At 44.1% G+C, this 17,186-nt stretch overlaps 1 protein-coding gene across 3 annotated transcripts in view; it reads right to left on the bottom strand.

The window, feature by feature from the left end:
* Nucleotides 1–17,186, bottom strand: part of ap3b1a (adaptor related protein complex 3 subunit beta 1a) — a 140,472-nt gene that overhangs the window by 68,745 nt on the left and 54,541 nt on the right. For all 3 annotated transcript variants that reach the window (XM_061907887.1, XM_061907888.1, XM_061907886.1), the window contains exons 13-19: nucleotides 14,871–15,003; nucleotides 14,682–14,791; nucleotides 14,436–14,612; nucleotides 6,950–7,136; nucleotides 6,522–6,652; nucleotides 2,992–3,166; nucleotides 2,752–2,923 (exon numbers count right to left, since the gene is read on the bottom strand). In XM_061907887.1, the coding sequence (XP_061763871.1) occupies nucleotides 2,752–2,923; nucleotides 2,992–3,166; nucleotides 6,522–6,652; nucleotides 6,950–7,136; nucleotides 14,436–14,612; nucleotides 14,682–14,791; nucleotides 14,871–15,003 (1,085 nt within the window). The remainder of the gene's footprint in view (nucleotides 1–2,751; nucleotides 2,924–2,991; nucleotides 3,167–6,521; nucleotides 6,653–6,949; nucleotides 7,137–14,435; nucleotides 14,613–14,681; nucleotides 14,792–14,870; nucleotides 15,004–17,186) is intronic.

The raw sequence follows: 17,186 nt of genomic DNA, 5'->3' as shown, positions 1-17,186 counted from the left end.
ATCACCGCCGCCCTGATTAGGCCCGGCCCGCTATGACTGGGCCGTAATGAGGGCATTACGCCGTGTTTGTTGTGGAGGCGCCGGGGCGAGGTGGCGCTAATTGCGCGGTGCGCGCGCACTGAGGGTGACTCGCGCTAATTACACTCGCTAATGGAGAGAACAGGTTCAGCCGGAGGGCCCGTCACGCAGACCAAGCGCCGGGCGTCCTGCATCGGTTTGCGTGGAGAAAGTGAGTATGAAGGAGCGCGGGCATGCTGATGAGTCAAATAGCATTCATTGCTAACACCGGCCTGCTAAATGACCAATCAGGAGTCATTAGCCATTAGCCATGTAAATGTGGCCGTTGGTGGAGGACGATTCTGCTTGATTAGTTCGTTAATGGGACTTCTACTAACAGTAAGTGTGTGTGTGTGTGTGTGTGTGTGTGTGTGTGTGTGTGTGTGTGTGTGTGTGTGTGTGTGTGTGTGTGTGTGTGTGTGTGTGTGTGTGAGAGGGAGACTGTACTGTATGAGCGGCCGTTAGCGACATTCACCTCACACACACACTACTGAAATCCTCTCATACATACTACTGTGTACAACACACTTTGTAAATTTGAGAGAATTTCAGTAGTGAATGTATGAGGATTTCAGTTTTGTGTGTCTGTGTGTGAGGATTTCAGTAGTGTGTGTGTGAGAGCGTTTCAGTAGTGTGTGTGTGTGTGTGTGTGTGTGTGTGTGAGTGTGTGTGTGAGAGGGAGATTGTACTGTATGAGCGGCCGTTAGCGACATTCACCTCACACACACACTACTGAAATCCTCTCATACATACTACTGTGTACAACACACTGTGAGTAAATTTGAGAGAATTTAAGTAGTGAATGTAAGAGGATTTCAGTTTTGTGTGTCTGTGTGTGTGAGGATTTCAGTAGTGTGTGTGTGAGAGCGTTTCAGTAGTGTGTGTGTGTGTGTGTGAGAGGGAGACTGTACTGTATGAGCGGCCGTTAGCAACATTCACCTCACACACACACTACTGAAATCCTCTCATACATACTACTGTGTACAACACACCGTGAGTAAATTTGAGAGAATTTCAGTAGTGAATGTAAGAGGATTTCAGTTTTGTGTGTCTGTGTGTGTGAGGATTTCAGTAGTGTGTGTTTGTGTGTGTGTGTGTGTGTGTGTGTGTGAGAGGGAGATTGTACTGTATGAGCGGCCGTTAGCGACATTCACCTCACACACACACTACTGAAATCCTCTCATACATACTACTGTGTACAACACACTGAGTAAATTTGAGAGAATTTCAGTAGTGAATGTAAGAGGATTTCAGTTTTGTGTGTCTGTGTGTGTGAGGATTTCAGTAGTGTGTGTGTGAGAGCGTTTCAGTAGTGTGTGTGTGTGTGTGTGTGTGTGTGTGTGTGTGTGTGTGTGTGAGAGGGAGACTGTACTGTATGAGCGGCCGTTAGCGACATTCACCTCACACACACACACACACACTACTGAAATCCTCTCATACATACTATTGTGTACAACACACTGTAAATTTGAGAGAATTTCAGTAGTGAATGTAAGAGGATTTCAGTAGTGTGTGTGTGAGAGCGTTTCAGTAGTGTGTGTGTGTGTGTCTTTGTGTGAGAGAGAGGGTTTCAGTAGTTTGTGTAAGAGTGTTACAGGGTGTGTGTGTGTGTATGTGTGTGTGAGAGGGTTTTGGTAGAGTGAGAGTTTTTCAGTAGTGTGTGAGGGGATTTCAGTCGTGTGTGAGAGGATTTCAGTAGTGTGTGTGAGAGGATTTCAGTAGCGAGTGTGAGAGCGTTTCAGTAGTGTGTGTGGGAAGATTTCAGTGGCATGTGAGAGGATTCAATTAGTGTTTATAAGAGGATCTCCATAGTGTGCGTGATTGTTTCAGTAGTATGTGTAAGAGGATTTCAGTCATGTGTATCAGAGGATTTCAGTATTGTGTGTGAGAGGATTTCAGTAGTGTATGTCAGAGCGTTTCAGTGGTGTGTGTGAGAAAATTTCTGTAGTGTGTGTCAGAGCGTGTCAGTGGTGTGTGTGTGAGAGGATTTAGATAGTACTTTATTAAACCCTGAGGGGAAATTAGATAATATTAATAATAATAAAAATAATTAAGATTTCAGTACTGTGTGCGAGAGGATTTCAGCAGTTTGTGCGAGAGCGTTACAGTAGTGTGTGAGAGCATTTCAGTACTGTGTGTGAGAGGATTTTAGGAATGGGTGACAGCGTTTAATCAGAATCAGAATCAGACATACTTTATTAACTGCTGTTTAAGTAGTGTGTGTGACGGGATTTCAGTAGTTTGTGTAAGAGCTATTCAGTGGTGTGTGTGTGTGAGAAGATTTTAGTAGTGTGGATGAGAGGATTTCAGTGGTGTGTATGAGAGGATTTCAGTGGTGTGTGTGTGTGTGAGAAGATTTTAGTAGTGTGGATGAGAGGATTTCAGTGGTGTGTATGAGAGGATTTCAGTGGTGTGTATGAGAGGATTTCAGTGGTGTGTGTAAGAGCGTTTCAGTGGTGTGTGTGTGAAAGCGTTTCAGTGGTGTGTGTGAGAGCATTTAAGTAATTTGTGTGTGAGAACGTTTCAGTACTGTGTAAGAGGATTTCAGTAGTGTGTGCGAGAGCGTTACAGTAGTGTGTGAGGATTTTAGTAGTGTGTGCGAGAGCGTTTCAGTCGTGTGTGAGAGGATTTCAGTAGTGTGTGCGAGAGCGTTTCAGTAGTGTGTGAGAGCGAAACAAAGGAACATCCTGGTACCTGTCGCCGTGATTGTGTTTGTGTTTCTCCGCCTGTATTTTAATGTTTTTTTTCTTCTTGATCATCCTCTTCTGTTCCGATTCAGAGTAGCTGGAGTCGCCGGAACTCTTCCCGGAATCAGTGGAGCTCTTATCGGACTCGCTTTCGTCCTCCTCACTGGTGCTGCCGGACTCTGTGCACAACAAAGTTTCAGTTCTGCGTCGTCTATACTATAAAGCCAGAGTCCGTTTTGAGGCTAACCTTCGCTACTACTACTGCTACTACCACTAGTACTACTATTAGTACTACTGCTGCTGCCATCATCGTCGCTGCTGTCAGACGCTTTCTCCTTTTTGGCATCATCCTCATCAGAGTAGAACTTGTCATCAGAGTTAGTAGTCTTGGACTTCCCGAGCAGCGGCGCCCACTCTTTCACCTAAAAATGGCGCAGGGAAACAAAGCTGTCAGAATAATTGTATCTAAGTTATCGCATAACGTTGTGTTACATTAAGCAGACAAAAGCTGTCTTTGATCTTACCAAGCAGAATGCTTGTAAAACCCCACTGTGTATGATGGGAAGCGACATGAAGGCATCGGTTTCTTTGATGTATTGTAATCCACAGGAAGATTTTGTCTTTACTCGAGATCTACAAAGCGGAGAGGAGGCAGGGCCTGACCTCCCTCCAGGCACCTTTTCTTTGAACTGTTTTGGAACCCAAAGGCGGAGGCTGTTTACGACCCCCCTCTCCTAGAAACAGTTGTTGCCATGTAATCAGGGAAAGTCCAAATAAAAGAGGAGGCGTACAATTTTTCGTCAGAGCGTGGTGGAACACTGTACAAGGGTATGGGTCTACGCGTTCTACTCATTGAGCCAAATTTAATTCTGTCTCTGTTTGATTCCTTACTTTTTGTCTTGTTTAATAGATGTCATCAGTGTTTGAACCTGAAAAAAAGCCATCAGAAACTCTTTCCAAAGGTGAAAAAAACACAAAACTCTACGTCCTAAAACACAGCCTTGGGTTCTGCCAAGTATGCATCATACAGCTACAGACCTGAGAGTTGAAAGTTTGATTGTTTTGCTCTTCTTCAGCAATTATGCTAAGGGGGGCCGGCAGATGAAACAATCTCAATACTTTATTTTCACTCGCATACAAAAATTTTAACTTGGATTGTTTCCCTTGCTTTGAGACTTTCCCGAAGGACAGTGCGGCGAAGACACAACAAACTCCTATCTTTTCTCTCATGGACGCACACCTGTTGTTGTTGACTTTGGACACCAAGGCGGCGGAACAGATGCACATGCATCCACGATAAATATAGGCCACACACATACCCCAACCCCTCTCAATGCTTGAATCCCTTACGGGCAATGGACGGCTGACTAGCGCTTATACAGCAGCAGCCGGCCTCTGTAGCTCCCACTCCCTTCCCTCTGTTGCAAGTTTTGTTGATTCTATGTAACTTGTTTATGTGTGCTATGGTTATGAAGTTGTTTTCCTTGGCCTCAGTCTGGAAGCCCTCCCTGGAGTCCTGCCTTTGACTGAATATTTTTTTACTCCCACCCACCAAATGTTTACCTGTTTCGCTCCTATTTTTTAAGGGGCGCCGGAAATTGTCAGACCCGTCAGCGATCCTTTTTCTGTCTCCCTGTACTGTTTGTTTGAACTTGAACGGGATTGTGCTGAACATCTCATTTCCCCTCTGGGATTATGATGTGTTTCTAAATCTGAATGTATCGCCATTGACACTTAATTGATATCAATTAAAAAAATGTGTTTGATCATTTATTTCCTTTTATCTTGTTGCAAAGCAAGGTTGGTTGCATAATCAAAGGCACCCGCTCTCTGGTAACCCAACAACACAGGAAGTGATCGCTGATCAGTGGGAGTGACATGATAACAGCCAATCGGGTAGCGATATCGTCGTGAACATCATACCAAATAGAACATTGCGAGAATCGATTTAAATCAAGAATAGCGTTGGATCGAGAATCCATTCTGAATCAAATCACCACCCCAGGAATCGGAAACACATCCAATCGTTAGGTGCCTAAAGATTGACACCCCTGCAGGCTACTATTAGCATTAGCGGTTACAATCAAACAGCTGGCGTGGAATAAGCACAATACTTACAGTACAAACACTTATAGGGCACAACAAAACACATTAACTTCCTAGTTAGACAACATACCATAGATAGCCGATACAGCAGAGGGGCACAAAAAAATCGATTCACATCCAGATCGCGATCCTTATTCATCCCGATTCTAACGCTATGTATGTGCTCATTCATAGTTTTGATGCCTTCAGTGACAATGTAAATAGTCATGAAAAAAAGAACGTGCATTAAATGAGAAGTGGTGTGTCCAAAATTTTGGCCTGCACTGTATATGTTAAGTATGTTTATTTCATAAATTAACTGTCTAAAGAATTTCAGTGCAAACAAAAAAACAGCTTCACCACTTTAGTCATAATTTTTGTGCTAAACCTCTAAAGCAGGGGTGTCAAACGTACGGCCCGCAGGCCAGATCAGGCCCGTCAACAGGTTTTATCCGGCCCATGGGATGAGTTTGCTAAGTATAAAAATTTGCAGAAATTTTGGAATGAAAGAAACAGCTGTTCTAAATGTGTCCACTAGATGTCGCAATAGCAATTATTTGTGTCTTTGTAGAAGTAAAAAAATAAAAAATAAACCACATGATGTCAGTGCAAAAGTCGAGGAAAATGATCAAACTACATAGTAACATCCTGTAATTTGTATTATTTGTATAATTTTTTTTATCTTGATAGATTGAAAATTAACACAAATTATGAAAAACGACAAAAAAAGATAAAATACCATTAACCGCAACATGTAAGTGTAAAAAAACCCATTATGATTTGTACATTTTTCAGGATGTGCTTGTTCTATTTTTAAACAAAGAAAACAATCTAAAGTTGTCTTTTTTTTTTAAGTTATCGTGCCGTGATTTTACCAGTCCGGCCCACTTGGGAGTAGATTTTTCTCCATGCGGCCCCCGATCAAAAATGAATTTGACACCTTCGCTCTAAAGGCTTAGTGGCCACATGCGTGGACAGCATCTTTTAGCTCTTATTTCCAAAATTGTGTACACTACTGAATTGGGGTCTTACGGCCGCTTATGTGGACACTTATACTGCCCTCTGGTGGTGTCAGAAGAGTATAACATACAATGGAATGTCGGGAAAAAAAGTGTAAAAATAAGAATTAACATGTCACTAAACATGAAGTACACGTTTGTGTACTTATGGACTGAGTACATCATATCAAAAGATGATTCTTAGTTTTTATTCTAATTAGGGTCCAATAAGCCCAAATAGCAAAGAGAAGAAGAAAAATAAGCATTTTAACAAGCAGCTTTAAGAGGTTAAGTAACTTCTCTATGACTTTGGCTCAGGACTTTTCCTGTCTGTTTGAGATTGTCATTACTGCCACAAGTGGTGGAAAACTGTACTGCAACCGGATACCACAGATATTTTTTGACGGCCCCAACCATGGTTAAATCAATTGCATTTAGTCCTGTAAAACATTGTGTTCCCGGTAGGGCACTAAAATCCAGCATTAATGCTATATTTTTGGTTTCAATGTGTTCGAAATAATAAATAAATAAATGATAAATGTGTTGTACTTGTATAGAGCGCTTTTCTACCTTCAAGGTACTCAAAGCGCTTTGACACTACTTCCACATTTATCCATTCACACACACATTCACACACTGATGGAGGGAGCTGCCATGCAATCATCAAACATGAAAGGAGTGTGTGAGGCCTTACTGGCTCGATGACCTCCACGTTCCTCACGGACTGGTCGGGCGCCACGGCGGGCCAATCGGACAGCTCCTGGTAGCCGGCAGCCTTACTGTTGAGGCTGTGAGACAGCGTTCCCAACTGGAAACGATCCCTATCTAAAAGCAGAAAGGAGATAAACACCGTTGGGTGAAGGAAAAGACTTAAGACTGACATTAAGAATGACAAGGGCGGTTATCGCTTTCCCATCCAGACGCTGTGAAAGCGCCTCTGACTGTTAATGGTGAAGAAAAACGCTCGGAGGTAGCTAATGGAAAACCCACAGCCCCTGTCTCTCGTTTGTCGTAATAATTGACCCATCTCGTTATTCCTAAGAAAAGTGCCCTTCGGAGAACACCTGAATAATAAAAGCTGTCTCCTGTGATAAATAAACCTTTGTTTACATTTAAATGTACCTTTGAAGGCCGACTCCAGCATCGGGGCAGGCTTGGGCGCCAGCAGGATGCGGCGGGCGTACTTGTTGAGGGCGCCGCTCTTGTCGCCGGGCACGATCAGCTGCCGTATGAAGCGGGTGCGATCCCGGATGTCGTAGCTCGGGTCGTACTTGCCCAGGTTGAGGATGTACTGGGTCAGTAGTTTGGTCTGAGGGGAGTGGGATGGATGACACTGGTGAATGGGCGGTCATTGACCTATCCTCTACAGCGGACCTGGGCCAATTAAGCCCGTTAAGCTTTCCAATCTGGCCCGCCGGACATTCCCAAATTATTATTTTTTGTTTTTTTTAAGATTGAAAGTGTAGCTGCCATTATGATGTGCAGTGATGTTTTCAAGTCTTCAACTATACAAAGTATTTCAATGGTTGGAATCTGCGCTTTTGCATGCTATACCATCCATTTTCTTCCGCTTATCCGAGGTCGGGTCGCGGGGGCAGCAGCCTAAGCAGAGAAGCCCAGACTTAACTCTCCCCAGCCACTTGGTCCAGCTCCTCCCGGGGGATCCCGGGGCGTTCCCAAGCCAGCCGGGAGACATAATCTTCCCAACGTGACCTGGGTCTTCCCCTTGGGCTCCTGCCGGTCGGTTTAGTACAGTGGTTCTTAACCTTATTGGAGGTACCGAACCGCACCAATTTCATATGCGCGTTCCCCGAACCCTTTTTAAGCGAAAAACAAAACATTTTTTCACATTTTTAATGGTGCACAAAATCAACCGTGCATGAACTTCACCTTGTTCAAAGAAGAAAACCAACAGTGCATGAACTCACAACAAATTACACACCTCAAATCAGATGGAAAATGGAGGAAATATTGTTTGCTGGTATCCATAATATGCCGATAGGGAGAAGTTTTTATTCACACGATGAGTTGGGTGTGTTTTGACCTCCGCGGAACCCCTGATGCTTACTCACCGAACCCCTAAGGTTCGATCGAACCCAGGTTAAGAACCATTGGTTTAGTAGTATTATTTGTTAAATATATATGTATATTTAATACATTATTTAACATTACTCCCCTCTGGTGTCTGTGCCGTCATCTCCCTTAGTCAAATCATAACATACGGGACCACACAGTGGGCTGGACTGGTCAAATCACGGCATGATCACTTAAAAATAAAGATTGTTTTTGTTTCTTTAAAAATAGATCAAGCACATTAAAAAAAAAAAAACAAATCATCTTTTTTTTTTTTAGTTGACATGTTACGTTGATTGTATTCTATCTTCATTTGTTGTTATTTATACTTTCTGAATAAATGATGTAATAATGTTCATCAGTCAAACAGATGAAATTGAGTCCGGCAGAGTTATGAACTGTTCCCATTGATGTTCATTTTTAATCTATCGGAGGATGAAATGAATAATAATATCAACATCTAATGTTATTCATGTGTTTTACTCGTTTTCTTCAATTGATGTACAAAACCCAAAAGCAGTGAAGTTGGCACGTTGTGTAAATTGTTAATAAAAACAGAATACAATGATTTGCAAATTCTTTTTAATCTATATTCAATTGAATAGACTGCATCGGACTTCATTGAAACTCCATCCGTCCATCCATTTTCTTCCGCTTATCCCAAGTCGGGTTGCGGAGGCAGCAGCCTAAGCAGAGAAGCCCAGACTTCCCTCTCCTCAGCCACTTCCTCAAGTTTTTTCCGGGGGATCCCGAGGCGTTCTAAGCCCAGCCAATGTTCCCAGGCTCTTCCCCTTGGCCTCCTGCCGGTCGGACGTGCCCCTAACACATGGGTGTCAAACTCTGGCCCCATGTAATTTAATTTGGCCCTTGAGGCAATATCAAATAAACATTACAGCTGGCCCGCCGTTATTACACAGCAGCGGTGCCGCTGTAACACCGCAATTTCTCACACTTGCCAATCCCCCCGAAATTCAGTGCCCCTCCCGAAAATCTCCCGGGGCAAGCATTCTGCCGATTTCCACCCGGACAACAATATTGAGGGCGTGCCTTAAAGGCACTGCCTTTAGCATTCTCTATAACCTGTCGTCACGTCCGCATTTCCTTCATACAAACAGCGTGCAGGCCCACTCGCATTATATATGCGGCTATTACACACACATAAGCGAATGCTAGGCATACTTGGTCAACATCCATACAGGTCACACTGAGGGTGGCCGTATAGACAACTTTAACACTGTTACAAATGTGCGCCACACTGTGAACTCACACCAAACAAGAATGACAAAAACATTTCGGGAGAACATCTCTACTGTGACATAAACATAACAGAACAAATACCCAGAAACCCTTGCAGCACTAACTCTTTCGGGACACTACAATATATTTTGATATTTACCTCAGAAGGCTGCAAATAGAAAAGAGGCATTAAATCTGTATCTAAATTTTATTTGATATGCCATTGATGTTTTTTCCATCCATCCATCTTCTTCCGCTTATCCGGGGTCGGGTTGCGGGGGCAACAGCCTAAGCAGGGAAACCCAGACTTCCCTTTCCCCAACCACTTCGTCTAGCTCTTCCCGGGGGATCCCGAGGCGTTCCCAGGCCAGCCGGGAGACATAGTCTTCCAAACGTGTCCTGGGTCTTCCCCGTGGCCTCCTACCGGTTGGACGTGCCCTAAACACCTCCCTAGGGAGGCGTTCGGGTGGCATCCTGACCAGATGCCCGAACCACCTCATCTGGCTCCTCTCCATGTGGAGGAGCAGCGGCTTTACTTTGAGTTCCTCCCAGATGGCAGAGCTTCTCACCCTATCTCTAAGGGAGAGACCCGCCACCCGGTGGAGGAAACTCATTTGGGCCGCTTGTACCCGTGATCTTATCCTTTCGGTCATGACCCAAAGCTCATGACCATAGGCGAGGATGGGAACGTAGATTGACCGGTAAATTGAGAGCTTTCCCTTCCGGCTCAGCTCCTTCTTCACCACAACGGATCGGTACAACGTCCGCATTACTGAAGACGCCGCACCGATCCGCCTGTCGATCTCACGATCCACTCTTCCCTCACTCGTGAACAAGACTCCTAGGTACTTGAACTCCTCCACTTCCGGTGAGAACCATGGACTCGGACTTGGAGGTGCTGATTCTCATTCCGGTCGCTTCACACTCGGCTGCGAACCGATCCAGTGAGAGCTGAAGATCCCAGTCAGATGAAGCCATCAGGACCACATCATCTGCAAAAAGCGGAGACCTAATCCTGCGGTCACCAAACCGGAACCCCTCAACGCCTTGACTGCGCCTAGAAATTCTGTTTTTTAATTATTATTATGATTTGAAACTCGATTTTGCATGTCACTATAAAGTTACTGTATATGAGCCTTGCTTGTTCAATGTTCAATGCAAAACTTGTTTGGGTCCCTATTAAAAGGTTCATTTGTTCAACCTTGGCCCGCGGCTTTGTTCAGTTTTAAATTTTGGCATCACCATCCACTCTTCCCCCACTCACACAATTTTCTTCAACCAAACAGCTCCAAAACCGAAGCCATTCTAGTCAGAAACCCCACATCAGACTCAGTCATACACCATCACCAGCGTCACCTTCTCCGGCCACGACATTCACCTCTCATCCTCAGTCACTAATCTGGGTGGTAAAATGGACCCTCATCTGACCTTTGAGGTTCAAATAAAACAACTGTGCAAGACTTCCTTCTACCACCTCGGGATCATTGCAAAACTCCGCCCCCTCCCTCACTCTCTCTGATGCCGAGAGGCTCGTCCACGCCTTTGTCTCCTCCAAGCTCGACTACTGCGTATAACATTTTTTTAAGACTGAATACAACTAAACTAAACACGTGCATTTTTAATCCAACTTTTTTTTATTGACTTTTTCACATATACAGAAAAAAGGTGCAAGTCGAAACAGTACAATTTTAAAGTCAGTGAATTCTTCATACCTTTACCCCTAAAACGACCCACCCACCCACCCTTCCACCCCACTCAGGTCGAACCAACCAGGGACACATGGCACAAACAACAAGAAAGACGACAAAGACACACACATTCACACATACACCCGTACAAGACCAAAAACAGAAAGAGACTAAAAGGAGAGAGAAAGGGAGAAAAAAATAAAACATAAAATAATAATGAGGCACACATTAAAAGCGTTACTAAAACGGCCTTCTTTCATCTCCGTAATATCGCTAAAATTCGCTCCATTCTGTCCACTAAAGACGCCGAGATCATTATCCATGCGTTTTTTACGTCTCGTCTCGATTACTGTAACATATTATTTTCGGGTCTCCCCATGTCTAGCATTAAAAGATTACAGTTGGTACAAAATGCGGCTGCTAGACTTTTGACAAGAACAAGAAAGTTTGATCACATTACGCCTGTACTGGCTCACCTGCACTGGCTTCCTGTGCACTTAAGATGTGACTTTAAGGTTTTACTACTTACGTATAAAATACTACACGGTCTAGCTCCATCCTATCTTGCCGATTGTATTGTACCATATGTCCCGGCAAGAAATCTGCGTTCAAAGGACTCCGGCTTATTAGTGATTCCCAAAGCCCAAAAAAAGTCTGCGGGCTATAGAGCGTTTTCCGTTCGGGCTCCAGTACTCTGGAATGCCCTCCCGGTAACAGTTCGAGATGCCACCTCAGTAGAAGCATTTAAGTCTCACCTTAAAACTCATTTGTATACTCTAGCCTTTAAATAGACTCCCTTTTTAGACCAGTTGATCTGCCGTTTCTTTTGTTTTTCTTCTATGTCCCACTCTCCCTTGTGGAGGGGGTCCGGTCCGATCCGGTGGCCATGTACTGCTTGCCTGTGTATCGGCTGGGGACATCTCTGCGCTGCTGATCCGCCTCCGCTTGGGATGGTTTCCTGCTTTGTGCAGCCCTTTGAGACACTAGTGATTTAGGGCTATATAAGTAAACATTGATAGATTGATTGAATAATAATACTAAATAAAAGGGAGATTATTCCTCATCTGCGTCTGGACATAAGTCAAGAGAGTTGACATACAGTAAGAAAGGACTCCGTGAACTTTCAAACACTTGAGCAGAGCCATTTAGTGAAAACCGAAGTTTTTCCAATTTTAAATTGTAAAGAACCTCTTTAATCCAACGGCCGTGTGATGGGGGGTGAGCCAGCTTCCAATTGAACAAGATCAGTCGCCTGGCCAGCAAGGTCGTAAAAGCCACAGCGCGTTTTAGTGGCACAGGGCATGTGCTATCAGGGCATATACCGAAAATGGCTGACAATGGGTTGGAGGGAAAGTCTTGACCGTATGCCTTTCCGATAGTGTCAAAAATGTCCTCCTAAAAGGAACATCATTTAGAGCAGGACCAGAACATATGGACATGATCAGCCGGAGATTGTTTGCATCTATTACAGGTATTGCTAACAGCGGGGTAGATTTTGGACAGTTTTGCATTAGTGTAGTGAATTTTATGGATTACTTTGCATTGGATGAGACCATGACGGGCACAAATCGAGGAGGATTGGACCAGTTTCAGGGCAGAGTTCCAGAGTTTATCAGATATGTTGGTGTTAAGATCCCTCTCCCACGAGGCTTTTATCACTGATAAAGAGTTTGGAGCAACTGAGCTTAAGGAGGTATATATCACAGAGATACATTTTTTATGATTTGGGCTCAGAGATAGCAATGTATCTATAAGAGTTTCCGGGGGACGATTTGGGAAGTGTGGGAACTGCTTCTTTACGAAGTCCCTCACCTGAAAGAAACGAAAAAGGTGGGAGTTTGGCAAATCGTATTTGGAAGAAAGTTCAGCGAAGGATGAGAACACACCGTCTGTATAGAGGTCTTCCACAGTGGTGATACCGTGATCGTGCCAGGTCATAAATGCGGAGTCGGTGCGGGAAGGTTTAAATAATTGTTTTTTTAAGTAGCGGAGTCAAAATAGATGGGCCCTGAAAACCCAAATGTTTCCTTAGCTGGATCCATATTTTCAAGGAGATCGATACAATGGTGTTTGCGCCTTCGAGTTTAAGTGGCAAAGGGAGTGGTGATCATAAGTAAGAACGTAATGAAAAGTGTGGGATTGCCGTTTCAAGGGATACCCAGGCCGGGAGGGTCTGAGAGCTTCCATCCATCCAGTATAGGAGTTTCTGTACATTAGCCGCCCAATAGTACTGTCTAAAATTAGGGAGTGCAAGCCCTCCCTCAGATTTGGGAGATTGTAGGACTGACTTGCGGATTCGGACCGATCCGGTCCCCCATAAAAATTTGGATATTGATTTGTCTAATTTATCAAAAAAAGATTTAGTAATAAATATGGGGATATGTTGGAAAAGGTAAAGGAATTTAGGCAGAGTGTTCATCTTGATAAGATTGATCCGGCCAACACCTTCATTTTTAAGTAAGACCAACATTTTTAGAGTATAATAAGTCTCTTATTCTTTTTAATAACATTGTTATTCTGAAGCTAACCAACAATAAATAAAATACTTCTTACCGTTAATGCGACTTCTTGAACAGGTGCGGTAGAAACCGGATGGATGGATTAAAATGCATGAGAATGTTTTATATTTTGAAAGATATTTCTGACACTGGGCTTCACGGTGGAAGAGGGGTTAGTGCGTCTGCCTCACAATACGAAGGTCCTGCAGTCCTGGGTTCAAATCCAGGCTCGGGATCTTTCTGTGTGGAGTTTGCATGTTCTCCCCGTGAATGCGTGGGTTCCCTCCGGGTACTGCGGCTTCTTCCCACTTCCAAAGACATGCACCTGGGGATAGGTTGATTGGCAACACTAAATTGGCCCTAGTGTGTGAATGTGAGTGTGAATGTTGTCTGTCTATCTGTGTTGGCCCTGCGATGAGGTGGCGACTTGTCTAGAGTGTACCCCGCCTTCCGCCCGATTGTAGCTGAGATAGGCGCCAGCGCCCCCCGCGACCCCGAATGGGAATAAGCGGTAGAAAATGGATGGATGGATTAAAATGCATGAGAATGTTTTATATTTTGAAAGATATTTCTGACACCGGGCTTCACGAAGGGAGAGGGGTTAGTGCGTCTGCCTCACAATACGAAGGTCCTGCAGTCTTGGGTTCAAATCCAGGCTCGGGATCTTTCTGTGTGGAGTTTGCATGTTCTCCCCGTGAATGCGTGGGTTCCCTCCGGGTACTCCGGCTTCCTCCCACTTCCAAAGACATGCACCTGGGGATAGGTTGATTGGCAACACTAAATTGGCCCTAGTGTGCGAATGTGAATGTTGTCTGTCTATCTGTGTTGGCCCTGCGATGAGGTGGCGACTTGTCTAGGGTGTACCCCGCCTTCCGCCCGATTGTAGCTGAGATAGGCGCCAGCGCCCCCCGCAACCCCGAATGGGAATAAGCGGTAGAAAATGGATGGATGGATGGATTTCTGACACTGTGATTACCAGCGGAATTATTCATTACTTATCGTGTTAAACAACGTCAGCTAAGATTTATCTGAGAGCTATTGGTGCAGTCATCAAAAGAGCCGCATCTGGCTCTAGAGCCACAGGTTCCCTACCCCTGGGATAGCGTGTGGTACCTGCTTGGAGTTGGTCAGGTACAGCTTGGCGGCCAAGTTGACCGCCTGCAGCTTCACGATGTCCTCCTCCACCGTGAAGGTCTTGGCGATTTTCCGCAGCACGTCGGGCGCGATCTTGGACACCCGCTCGCAGTACTCGCCCATCAGCCACAGGATGCTCGCCCGGGCCATGGACACCTGCGGGTGGGGGGGAGATTCAACCCGTCCATCCGTGTTTCTCCCGGCACAAATATGGACGCCGCTTACGGTGATTTTGTCAAAGAGCTTGGCCATGTGCTTGATGATCTCGCTGTGCTGGGTGGGCTGGGTCTGCAGCAGTTTCCGGATCACCACCACGCTCTCCGCCACCACGCCCTCTGCGCCCATCACCACGGACCACACGGACGGGGGGGAGGCTTAAATTACATCAATAGGGTTTTTCTCGAAGTGTTTTACCGTCTCTGTTGGACAGCAGCAGCACCAGGCCGTTGAGGCAGGTGTCCGTCACCTCCGAGATGTTGGTGGCGCACCGGCCGATGGCTTGGATGGTGGCCGCCGCGAAGGCCTTGTCCTGGCTCTTCACGTAAGTCTGGAAGGCACCGAGGACTAAGCGGGTTAAGATTCGGATAGGTACCGTCCACATTTGTACCGATTCCCAGTACCTGGGAATCAATACCTGTAACCAACTGAACTTTGGTATTTGTTAATGAATTTTAATTGTATTTTTAATGTACATTTTAAAACAGGGGTCGGGAACCTTTTTGGCTGAGAGAGCCAAAAAGCCAGATATTTTTAAATTTATTTCCATAAGAGCCATATAATATTTTTTTTAACACTGAACACAACTAAACGCGTGCATTATTAAGTAAGACCAACATTTCTAGAGTATAATAGGTATCTTATTCTTTGTAACATTGTTATTCTGAAGCTAACTGTGGAGGGGGCGTGGCCTGTGGGCCTGCAGTGAACTGGGGTGTGCCAGGACCGACCTCTAAATCAGCGACAGGTGCGTAGACGGCCCACCTGGGCCTTGTTATCTAATCACCTGTCCCTCTGTTATAAGCAGCAGCCAGGAGGAGAGACGGGGTTGGGGCTGGAGCCAGAGCGCGAGCGAAAACGAAAGAGAAAAATACAATTTCTGGAAAGCAACTGAGGGACTTATTGATAAATATAACAATATTGCAACCCTGAAACAGGCTCTCATGTCGGTGCTTGGTGGTCTGAAGAACCCCCGGGAGGGCAAGCCCCACACTAACCAATAATAAATAAATAACTTCTTACCATTAACGCAACTTCTTGAACAGGTGCGGTAGAAACGGATGGATGGATTAAAAATGCATGAGAATGTTTTATATGTTGAACATTATTTTTAACACTGTGATTACAAGTGGAATTATTCATTATTTATCGTGCTAAGCAATGTCAGCTCAGATTTATCCGAGAGCCAGATGTAGTCATCAAAAGAACCACATCTGGCTCCCGAGCCATAGGTTCCCTACCCCTGATTTAAAATAAACTCACTGTGATAACTGCTATCCAGTCTTGTTTTGTTATCACATTTCAGTCTAATTTGCATCAAATGGCATTAATGCTATCTGGTATCTACTGTATGTTGTCTAACTTGCAAGTAAATGTGTTATGTTGCGCCCTACTAGTGTTAATACTGTAAGTATAGTGCTCATTACATAGAAGCTGTTTAATTTGTAACATTCATCTTGGTTGTAGTTTTCCTTAATACATTCACCAAAAATGATCCCCGAGTGTGGCCACCGCTGCTGCTCACTGCTCCCCTCACCTCCCAGGGAGTGAACAGGGGGATGGGTCAAGCACAGAGAACAAATTTCACCACACCTAGTGTTTGTGTGTGACAATCATTGGTAGTTTAACTTTAACTTAAAGGCCTACTGAAAGGAGATTTTCTTATTTTTAAGGTGTTCAAATCGCCATGTGAAATTGCTAATGCTGATTTAAAAAATTATAAATCTTTAGGCACCTAACTATTGGATGCTTTTCAGATTCCTGGGGTGACGATTGGCTTCAGAATCGATTCTCAATGTAACACAATTCTCGCTATGTTCTATTTGGTATGATAATCATGATGAAATGTTTTCAAAACAAGTTTTAAAAAATGTGTACATATATGTATACATATATGTATATATATATATTCATCCATTTTATACGACTTGTCCCTTTTCGGATATTTTTTTTTTAAATAGATTTAAAAAAAAAAATTATGCATAGTGTTAAAATCGGGACGAATAAGGATCGAGATCTGGATGTGAGTCGATTTTTTTACGCCCCCCTATGTTGTCTAACTAGGGAGTAAATGTGTTATGTTGCGCCCTACAAAGTATCAATACTGTAAGTAGTGTGCTTATTACACACCAGCTGTTTGATTGTAACATTCATCTTCGTTGTAGTGTTCCTGAATACATTTTGAAAGTGTCGAAATCGCCATGTAAAATCGCTAATGCTAATAGTAGCCTGCAGGGGTGTCAATCTTTAGGCACCGAACGATTGGATGCGTCTCCGATTCCTGGGGTTGACGATTTGATCCAGAACCGATCCTCGATTTAACAGGATTCTCGATTCAAACTGATTCTCGCAATGTTCTATTTGGTATGATAATCGTAATGAAACATTTTCAAAACAAGTTAAAAAAAAACGTGTATAAATATATATTTAAATGTTTTTAATTGATTTTTGAAAAATTATACAGGTGAATAAGGATTGATATCTAATAGCAATAGTAGTCTATGAGAAATCCTA

This window comes from Nerophis ophidion, linkage group LG08 (genome assembly GCF_033978795.1).
Source record: "Nerophis ophidion isolate RoL-2023_Sa linkage group LG08, RoL_Noph_v1.0, whole genome shotgun sequence".
Taxonomy (NCBI): domain Eukaryota; kingdom Metazoa; phylum Chordata; class Actinopteri; order Syngnathiformes; family Syngnathidae; genus Nerophis; species Nerophis ophidion.
This window is presented reverse-complemented; position numbering and strand designations above follow the sequence as displayed.